Source organism: Scyliorhinus canicula, chromosome 25 (assembly GCF_902713615.1).
Source record: "Scyliorhinus canicula chromosome 25, sScyCan1.1, whole genome shotgun sequence".
NCBI classification, from domain to species: Eukaryota; Metazoa; Chordata; class Chondrichthyes; order Carcharhiniformes; family Scyliorhinidae; genus Scyliorhinus; species Scyliorhinus canicula.
Genome location: NC_052170.1, coordinates 10,439,751 through 10,450,051, shown reverse-complemented (window position 1 = coordinate 10,450,051; position 10,301 = coordinate 10,439,751). Strand labels below are relative to the sequence as shown.

The 10,301-nt window shown below is 49.4% G+C and overlaps 1 protein-coding gene across 5 annotated transcripts in view; it reads right to left on the bottom strand.

Moving 5' to 3' along the window:
* Positions 1-277: 277 nt before the first annotated feature.
* The window catches only part of nfixb (nuclear factor I/Xb), a 417,830-nt gene continuing 407,806 nt past the window's right edge, over positions 278-10,301 (bottom strand). For all 5 annotated transcript variants that reach the window (XM_038784617.1, XM_038784615.1, XM_038784616.1 and 2 more), the window contains one exon: positions 278-781. In XM_038784617.1, coding sequence (XP_038640545.1) covers positions 767-781 — 15 coding nt within the window. In that variant the 3' untranslated portion in view covers positions 278-766. The remainder of the gene's footprint in view (positions 782-10,301) is intronic.

The following is a 10,301-nucleotide window of genomic DNA, read 5'->3' as shown; positions in this document are numbered from 1 at the left end:
CAAAATCCAGATCACTTTTCTTTTTAATTAGTTAAGGCAACCGAATCTAGAATACCTTTTGAGAGACTGTAGCACATTTTGGCGGGATTAATTGGGGGGAGGGAGGGAGGGGGGGGGGGGGGGGGGGGTGGAATAACTATTTGTGTCTATTCTTGTATAGTTTATATATATTTATAAATATTTGAATACATTTATGCAGCCTTTTATGCATTTTATGTATAGTCAATGAGAGGCACTTGTAAAGATAATAGTCGTGTTTGCATTGTCGATTGTAGTGTTTTCTTTCTAAAAAAAAAATTCTGGGTTTGATCATCTTTCTGGCGTGCTATAAGTCCACTGTAACCTTCACCCTTCACTCTTAATACTGGTTAAACAGGTTAAAATCACAGTCCTTATAAAATGCAAACATGAGATGCTCCCACCAATCAAAGCCACATTACACTGCACAAGGTGATGGCACTGGATGCCAATTTGAGTGAACAAATCGATTCCTATGGCTGGAGAGATCATTCTGAACTGGCTTGTTTTTGTTTTCATCTTCTGCAAAGTGTCTGAGTTGGTCTCAGATGGTCGTGGTTCCTTTTTACAGCTCCCAGTGTTCAGCGATGATGTCGTTTCCCTCCCCCCTTCTCTCTTTCTCTCTCTCTCTCTCTCCCATCTTTCTTTCTCTTTCTCTCTCTCTCTCTCTCTCTCTCTCAATTTTACTTGTGTCAAGGAAGGTATCAGATGGTCTCGTCGCTGTTCCGTTGGGAAAGGCTTCAAACTATCAGAGGAACCAAGACTGTGGAGAGACCAGGAAAAAAGGAAAGGCAGAAATTAATGGCAAGATAAGATACGGAGGGAACGAGCTCGCTGGTCCCATCTCTGCCCACCCGTCTGTCCGGCCAGCAACGCCCGTGTCCCGCGAAAGAACAAAAAAATAAATTCACCTCGCGTTCTTACAAAACATTTGTCAATACTTTCTTCGCCCCAGTGAAGATCGTCACTGTCCAGCACTTTGCATTTCAGGCATTCAGTCGCAAGTCGTGTTGTCATAGAATAATGGAATGCCGACAGGGCAGAAGGAGACCTCAGGGAAACCCTCCCAACCCAGATAATCCCGTACCAGCCTCCCCGAACAGGCGCCGGAATGTGGCGACTAGGGGCTTTTCACAGTAACTTCATTGAAGCCTGCTTGTGACAATAAGCGATTTTCATTTTCATAATCTGTTTTGATGATGTTGGTTCAAGGATAAATAACCCCCCCTCCCCTCCACTCTTCGTCAAAATTGTACTGTGACCCTACCTCGGCCCACTCCTCCGCCCTATCCCCGTAACCCCACCTAACGGGCGCGATTCTCCGCCCCCCCCCGACGGGTCGGAGAATAGCGGGAGGGCCTTCCCGACATTTTTCCCGACCTCCCGCTATTCTCCCCCCCCCCACGGCCGCCCCACGACACGAATCGCTGCTAGCCGATGGGCCGATTTCCCAGGCCTTTACGGCCGTTTTCACGAACTCCAACACACCTGCTCTCACAGTTCGTGAAAACGGCCGCAAAGTGCCGTCCTGGAGAACCATGCCACCGATTGGCATGGCCGCGCCACGGCCGTGCCAAGGGTGGCATGGGCCCGCGATCGGTGCCAGCGGGTCCGAACACTCTTTGTTCCTCCGCCGACCTGCTGGATCAATCCGCTGGGCGGCTGAAGGGCATAACGGCCCGCGCATGCGCGGGTTTCACGCATATGCGTGATGATGTCACCCGCGCATGCGTGGATTGGAGCCGTCCAATCCACGCATGCGCGGCTGACGTCATCGTTTGCGTCAGCCGCCGTTAACCTTGGCGCGCGGGTTTAGCGAAGTTCGCTAAGCCTGCGATGCCGAGGTTCACGGGGCCCCGCTGCTAGCCCCGACCGGGGAGCAGAATCGGGTCCCGGGAGGGGGCGCGGAGGCTGCCGTGAAACACGGCCAGTTTCACGGCAGCCTTCACGACTCTCCGCATTTGCGGAGAATCGCGCCCAACCTTTTTTGGGCACTAAAGGCAATTCAGCACGGCCAATCCACCTAACCTGCACATTGTTGGACTGTGGAGGAAACCGGAGCACCCGGAAGAAAACCCCACGCAGACACGGGGAGAACGTGCAGACTCCGCACACAGACAGTGACCCGAGGTCGGAATCGAACCCGGGTGCCTGGAGCTGTGAGGTAGCGGTGCTAACCACTGTGCTGCCCCACTTGAACGCGCCCAAATAAAAGTGAAACACTGCTGAAGATGGTTGGAAATCTGAAATAGAAACAGAAAACGCTGAATGAACTCAACAGGTCTGAGGGAGAAGCAGAGTTAACGTTTCAGGCTTGAATGATCCTTCGACAGAACGATCTACAGAATGGTGGTTTAGATCCAAAACGGTTTCTCTCCACAGACGCTCCCAGACCTGCTGAGTTTATCCAGCATTTACTATTTTTATCTCATGTCGTACATTACTGCTTGGATGCAGAGTGACGGTCCCTCTATTCCCCCACCCCCCTCCACCCCCCACCTGCCCTCTGGTGTACCAGTGTGACACCCCTCCATCTTCCGCATGAGTGATTCGGTGACACTTTCAGTCGTGATGCGCCTGAGCTCCATCCATTTCAATAAGATCACAAAAAATAGGAGCAGAAGGCCTTCCGCCCATTGAGCCTGCACCGTCAGTCAATAGGATCATGGCTGATCTGCTTGAGGCCTGAACTCCTCCCTGCCCCCCTGTAACCTTTAACTCCCTTGTCAATCAAAATACTGTCCAACTAAACTTCGGGGAAAATTAAATGACCCACAGCCTTCACCATTCCCTGCGGAAGGGAATTCCAAAGGCTAACAACACTCAGGGAGAAGAAATGTCTCCTCATCTCTATCTTCCACGGGAGACCCCTTATCTTTAAACTGTGCTCCCTAGTTCTAGATTGCCCCATCCAAATGAATAAATCTCAGGTAAAATCTTCCGACGGATGCGCCAACCCTGATTGTCGATGAAGCTAATCAGTTCCGCTCAGGACCTCCGTTCAAGGAGCAGCCTTGCTGAGCGAGGGACCATTGCCCCAACCAGTTTCCCAATGATGGGGTGAGTTAGTTAGAGCTGTCATCTCGTTAACACAGTCAGGAACTCAAAGAAGCTTCTACACGCAGCCTCCTTCACACTCAGGGAAGGAACACAACCTTTTGACTGAAGACAGAGGGGCGGAATTAGGCCATTCGACTCATCAATGGCCTCATTCCCCACTCTCTTTCTCTCAATTAATCATAGAATCATAGAATTTACAGTGCAGAAGGAGGCCATTCGGCCCATCAAGTCTGCGCCAGCTCTTGGAAAGAGCACCGTACCCAAGGTCAACACCTCCACCCTATCCCCATAACCCAGTAACACCACCCAGCACTAAGGGCAATTTTGGACACTAAGGGCAATTTATCATGGCCAATCCACCTAACCTGCACATCTTTGGACTGTGGGAGGAAACCGGATCACCCGGAGGAAAAGCACGCACACACGGGATGTGCAGACTCCGCACAGACAGTGACCCAAGCCGGAATCGAACCTGGGACCCTGGAGCTGTGAAGCCATTGTGCTAACCACAATGCTACCGTGCTGCTGTCCATGTTATTATAAGAAAGGTTTTCTCCCAGGTTTTATCCCCTTCTTCCTCCCAAGTCAGCAACACTCCTTCCAAAGTGGTTATTCTCTTTCCCGCATTCGCACAACGCTGAAGTCCCGGTCCATCTGATCGTCAATCTTGACTCTTTCTTTACGTCCTCTTCCGATCTATGGGCTTTTAGGGCCCCAGCTTCAGCTCGGCAATGGGTGGCGTTCGCCGTTCCCCAAGGCTCGGCCGTCCTGGAGGAGGGGGGGGGCGTGGTCTCCTCTGGCGGGACCGGAAGATCCCGCCGGAGGGAAGGTCTGGAAAACCCTGCTCCGCACCATCTTTATTTTGTTTCCCCGAGCTGGACTGGGCTCCCGTAAGATGCTCGTTTAAAAAAAAAAAAATGGAGAGAGGAGAAGCCCGCATTTGTATAGCGCCTTTCCTGGCCCAAGGAGGGCCCGGGGCGCACGACGGCACAGTGAAGTCCACCTGTTACAGTGCAGGGGAGGCGGCAGCCAATTTGTGCACATCAAGATTGTGGTGAATGTATTGTACTAGTAATTCACCAGTGTATTAGTATCATGTTCTGCCATTGTGTTACAGCTATGCAATGTTGTTGACCTTGTGCGCTCCACCTATGGGCCATTGTGTGGCTTCACCCACAGGGGGATTATGTTGGGGCATGTACGGGCTCCGCCCATGGCTCCTCCCCTTGAAAGGAAGTATAAAGAGCAGTTGACCTGTAGGCGGGTCACAGTATTGTACTAGTCGCAGGCAGGCTCTGTTCTAAGCTGATTAAAACCTTGGTTTACTTCTACTTGTGCCTTTGAGTGAATTGATGGTCGCATCAAAGATCCCGCAAACAGTGATGCAATAATAACCCAGATAATCTATTTTGATGGTGTTGGTTCAAGGATAAATAAAACATCTTCTTCCCCCCCCCCCCCCAACCCCGGCTGCTCCTTGTCAAAAATGTTTTTAATGTCCAGCTCAGTGGGACATGTCAAAATCCACTTTCCTGCCAGCGAGCGATGGGGAAGCCAGGGGTTTGGGAAACAGTAGGGAAATCCGACCATCCACAGCGTGAGGAGGAGGCGACCAAGAGAAAATAGTTCTCGAAGGTTCCCCATGTGCAACCAATCCTTCCAGTGCTCGTAAATAATTGCATCTGGGCTTGGAATCTGACATCGACGTCGAACGCCTAGTTTAAAATATCTGCCGAAGGTGGTTGCAATCTGTTTCTCATTTGTCTTGCCCTCCCCTAATACTGCCCTCAGGCCGCAGCAGTTAAACGGCTTGCCACTAGGGGCCGCTGTTTCTCTACTCAGGACCAGCAAAGCTCTCTCCACAAATCTCCTCACTCCGTCAGCCTGCTGTTACTGGCAAGGTGGGGGGTTGGGGGGGCTTCGAAGGGGAGCATTTATCAGTCCTTCCCATCGGATTCACTTGGGGGAGTGTTCATCGGGGTCTGCCAGTCGTTTTTGAGGCACTGTCAATGCGAATATTACATACAAGGCCTCTAATGCATTCTTGCAAATCAGCGATAGAGGAATTTGGGATTCTTATCGGTCCTTTAGGTTCATGTTAATGAGCTCAATTCACCAGGAGGATGAAGCACAAATGTAGGGCTTGCTTGTAACTCCATGTCATTGGATGGATTCCGAGAGAGTTAAACTCTTGCCTATAATTTACCTCTGTCCACATCTATCTATCTATCTATCTATCTGTCTATCAACCTGTCTATCTATCTATTTATCTCATCGATTTCTCTATCTCAATCTATCTATCTTTCTATCTCATCGATATCTGTCTATCTCAAAAAAAAATAATCGTTTATTGTCACAAATAGGCTTCAAATGAAGTTACTGTGAAAAGCCCCTAGTCGCCACATTCCGGCGTCTGTTCGGGGAGGCTGGTACGGGAATTGAACCGTGCTGCTGGCCTGCCTTGGTCTGCTTTCAAAGCCAGCGATCTATCTATCTATCTCACTGATATCTATCTATCTTATTGATACCTATCTATCTATTTCTCTATCTATCTATCTCTTCGATCACTAACTATCTATCTATCTCTCTCTCTCTCTATCTGTCTATCTACCTATCTCATTGATATTTATCTATCTAATCGATCACTATCTGTCTGTCTGTCTCTCTCTTTTTCTTTCTCTCTCTCAATCTCTCTCTCTCTCATTGACCTCTCTATCTATATACCTTCTCATCTCTCTCTCTCCTTCTCTATCCATCTATCTATCTAATTGACTTTTCTCTCTCTCTCTATATATCTTTCTCATCAATCTCTCTCTCTCTATCCATCTATCTATCTCATTGACCTTTCTCTCTCTATCTATATATCTTTCTCATCAATCTCTCTCTCTTTCTCTCTCCCTATCCGATGAAGTCAAACGAAGCTCAATGAACACAATATTTGAGGACAAATTAGACAATTGAAGTATTAAAGAGTTTGGGAAAGGGTGGGATAACGGGACAAGCCACAAAATTTTGCCGTGCAAGTACAGCACGTAATAAACGGGGCAAATGGAATGTTGGTCTTTATTGCGAGGAGGGGGTGGAGCATGAAAGTGGGGGGGGGGGGTCTTGCTGCAACTGTACATGGCGTTGGTGTACTGGTGTACCGTGTACACATTTAGTCCCCTTACTTAAGGAAGGTGTACCTGCTCTGGAGGCAAATTCAGAGAAGGTTCACTATATTGTTTCCTGGGTTGTCCTCTGAGAAAAAGCTGAGCAGGTTAGGCCTGTCCGCTCATTGAAGTTTCGAAGAGGTGGGGGCGGGGGGCATGCACGGCTTGACAGGTTAGAGGCAGAGAGGATGTTTCCACTCGTGAGGGAATCTGGAACTGTGGGGGGGGGGGGGGGGGAGAGGCATACTTCAACAATAAGTGAGTGTGGTGAATGTAATATATATGATATGATAATTCACACTGTCTTTATAAGCGCAGTAGCGTTATCCAACCACTAGGGGGAGTAGCTCTGGGAGTACTCAGGAACTTGGACTGGGCTCCACCCTTGGCTCCGCCCATGACTCCTCCCCCTAGTGCTGCTGTATAAATACCCTTGCCCAGAGTCACTAAGAGTTCATCAACGGGTAACAGGCTGGCTCTGAAGTAAGTCGATTAAAGCCTAGATTCATATCGGAAACACATGTCTGGTGAATTGATGGTTCCATCAGTGAGCTCCCATTTAAGACGGATAAGGAGGAATTTATTCTTGTGACAGGATGATCAGTCTCTGGAGTTCCCGTCCACACGGAGAGCAGCGGAGGATGGGTCATTGGATATATTCGAGGCAGGGTTAGGCAGATTTCTGATCGATGAAGGGGGATCAATCAACAGTTAGGGAGAAACAGGCAGGAGGAAGGTGGAGTTAAGGCCACAATCGGAGCAGCCCACCCACTCACTGAATAATGGAGTAGGCCCGATTGGCGGAATGGCTCCAATTTCCTGTGTTCTGTTCTTCGAGTGGGAATGGACTGACCCGACATGGACCATGAGTGTCCTGAAGTTTCCATATTCCTCTCCGAGTGGATTGCCCGCACGAAGATAACCACACCAAATCCAATAAATCATTTACAGGCTCGCAATTATTGGCAGCGTGGAGTTTGCAGCGTTAACTCTCTAGTTCCCAGGCCTCTTGGTAAGGGCCCCGAGAGGAAAGGACAAGTTCTGAGTAGGCCAAGGTCTAAGCCAATGACCAAATAAGGTATTGAAAACCCAAACCAAAAAAACTTCCGCAAATCATATTGGTTACAGCGGAGTGCTAGCTGGTGGTTTTACTGAGACATTTTCTTTTATTTAAATAAGACATTTTTAAAAATATCTTTGTTTATCTTAATATAGTTTTCCAGTTGAAGGGCGCCAGTACTGATGATTGAAATGCTTTCTGTCCTAAAAACACCAAGAGCTTCCTGGTCAGGTGTGAGAAGGATGTAATGTAATTTAGTACTCCCCCCTTTTTCTGCCCCAATAATGCGCCTTAATTAAAAACAGAAAACACTGGACAATCTCAGCAGGTCTGGCGGCATGTGTGATGAGAGAAAGGAAGCATACCCTGGGGCAGCAGGGTAGCATGGTGGTTAGCATAAATGCTTCACAGCTCCAGGGTCCCAGGTTCGATTCCCGGCTGGGTCACTGTCTGTGTGGAGTCTGCACGTCCTCCCCCTGTGTGCGTGGGTTTCCTCCGGGTGCTCCGGTTTCCTCCCACAGTCCAAAGATGTGCGGGTTTGGTGGATTGGCCGTGCTAAATTGCCCGTAGTGTCCTAATAAAAGTAAGGTTAAGGGGGGGGGTTGTTGGGTTACGGGTATAGGGCGGATACGTGGGTTTGAGTAGGGTGATCATGGCTCGGCACAACATTGGGGGCCGAAGGGCCTGTTCTGTGCTGTACTGTTCTATGCTCTATGCTCTAAGCTATCGTTTCGAGTCTGGATGATTCTTTGTCAACGCGGTCTCGCCAGGCGGGGCGAGCCAGGCAGATCCCGGAGGAGGAATCTCCCGCCATCTTCGGCCCTTACCGCTGTTCATGCGCAACGCGGCCGGGGAGATTGCACCTTAGTTTTCAATTGCATATTTCATTTGTTAAATTTAAATTCCACCAGCTGTCGTAGTGGGATTTGGACCAATTTCCCCAGGGCCCTATCTCTGGGCCTCTGGATTACCGATCCTGCGACATTACCAGCTCGCCACCACGTTCCTTCACATGCTCATTGAATTAAATAAAAACATGCCTTTTCACTCGCCTATAATCTTTCCCAAGAGATTCGCACCCAGCTGGGTTGTGGGATGTGGGCATCGCTGGTTCGGCCAGCATTTATTGCCCATCCCGATTCACCTTTGAGAAGTTGGTGGTGAGCTGCCTTCTTGAACCACTGCGGTCCATGAGGCCTGTGTGTATCCACAATGTTGTTAGGGAGGGGATTCCAGGACTTTGCCCCAGCGACAGTGAAGGAGCGGCGATATATTTCCAAGTCAGGATGGTGAGTGGCTTGGAGGGAAACCTCCAGGTGGTGGGGTTCCCAGGTACCTGCTGCCCTTGCCCTTCTAGATGGTAGAGGTCGTGGGTTTGAAAGGTGCTGCCTAAGGAACCTTGGTGAGTTACTGCAGTGCATCTTGTGGACGTTACACACTGTGCATCGGTGGTAGAAGAAGTGAATGTTTGTGGAAGGGGTGCCAATCAAGCAGTGGATGGTGTTGAGCTTCTTGAGCGTTGTTGGAGCTGCGCTCATCCAGGCAAGTGGAGAGTATTCCATCACACTCCTGACTTGTGCCTTGTGAATGATGGACAGGCTTTGGGGAGTCAGGAGGTGAGGCAGGATTCCTAGCCTTTGACCTTTAGGAAATTTCAAACTTCAATCCCTGGCCCCTGGGGAGCACATGGGAATATTCCAATTGGCTTTAAAAAAGGAAATCATGCTTTCTTGCCCCAGATGTCTACCCAGTGACTGGAGTGGATGAGTGTTTGAACGTTGGAGATTAGTTCTGTGTTTGACTGTTAGGGCCACCATTACACAAGAGCCGGCCGACCCTCACCATCTCAGACCAGCCATGATCGCCCATTGAATGGCGGACCACAGTCCACAGGCTAAAAGGCCTCCTCCTCTCACTCTGCCCCTATGAACAGCCCTGTGGCGGTTGCCAACACTTTTGGGATCCTCGCCCAGTGTGAGTTACAACCTCAGGAGCAGGTAGGGAAGAGAGAAGCTCTTCGCTGTGTAACCTTCTTCCCCGCTGGTTAACAGGATTGTGGCATTTATAGCCACATTCAGTCCAGGAAAGATTCGGCAATGTAAATCTCCCCGTGGAGCAGTGCTGGCCCTTTAAGTAAATGAAATAATGGGGCCACTTTAAATTCACAAGGCAAGCGCTGTCTCTTTAAATATATTGCTGCAATAATTTTGCGATTCACATTCTCCCCCCAAGACTTTCAATGTTTATAGATTATTAATCGACAACCTATGACATTCAGGGCGATTGAAGGACCTGTGCCACTCCCACATCGTGTTTCTTACACCGACATCGCTGATGTAAATGGGGTTGAATAACGAGGGCCCTGCACAAATTCCTGGGGGACTGCACCATCGTCAAGTTTTATTTGCATGTAGTCATTGAGCCTGCGACGGCAGACCAGCGATCCATCGAGCGATCCACTCCCTGCGATATTGTGCGCCTTCACCTCTGGGCAAATGGGCAAGATTAAGATCACCCGCTTTAAGCTGCGGCTCAATCAGTGCCACTCTCCGACTCAGGGAGTCAGAGGTTCGTGACCTCAGAGAACCTTGAGCACAAAATCCAGGCCGACCCTCCCTATGCAACTACGAGGGGTGCTCAGGTGGACATGTGTGACCCCCCCCCCCGGCCCTATTTCAATCAACGTCATTCAAATCAGATTGGTCACTGTTGCGTTGCCTTATGAGATCTTGCTCGGCACAAAGTGACTGCTACATTACAACAGTGGTTTCCTTTCCTCAACACTCCATTCAGACATCTTGCCCAGAGAAATGTACTCTATATCCATAGAATTCCTACAGTGCAGAAGGAGGCCATTCAGCCCATCGAGTTTGCACTGATCCTCTGAAATTGTACTCAGCCTAGTCTAGAACATTGAACATACAGTGCAGAAGGAGGCCATTCGGCCCATCTTGTCGGCACTGACCCACTTAAGCACTCACTTCCACTCTATCTCCTTACCCCAATAACCC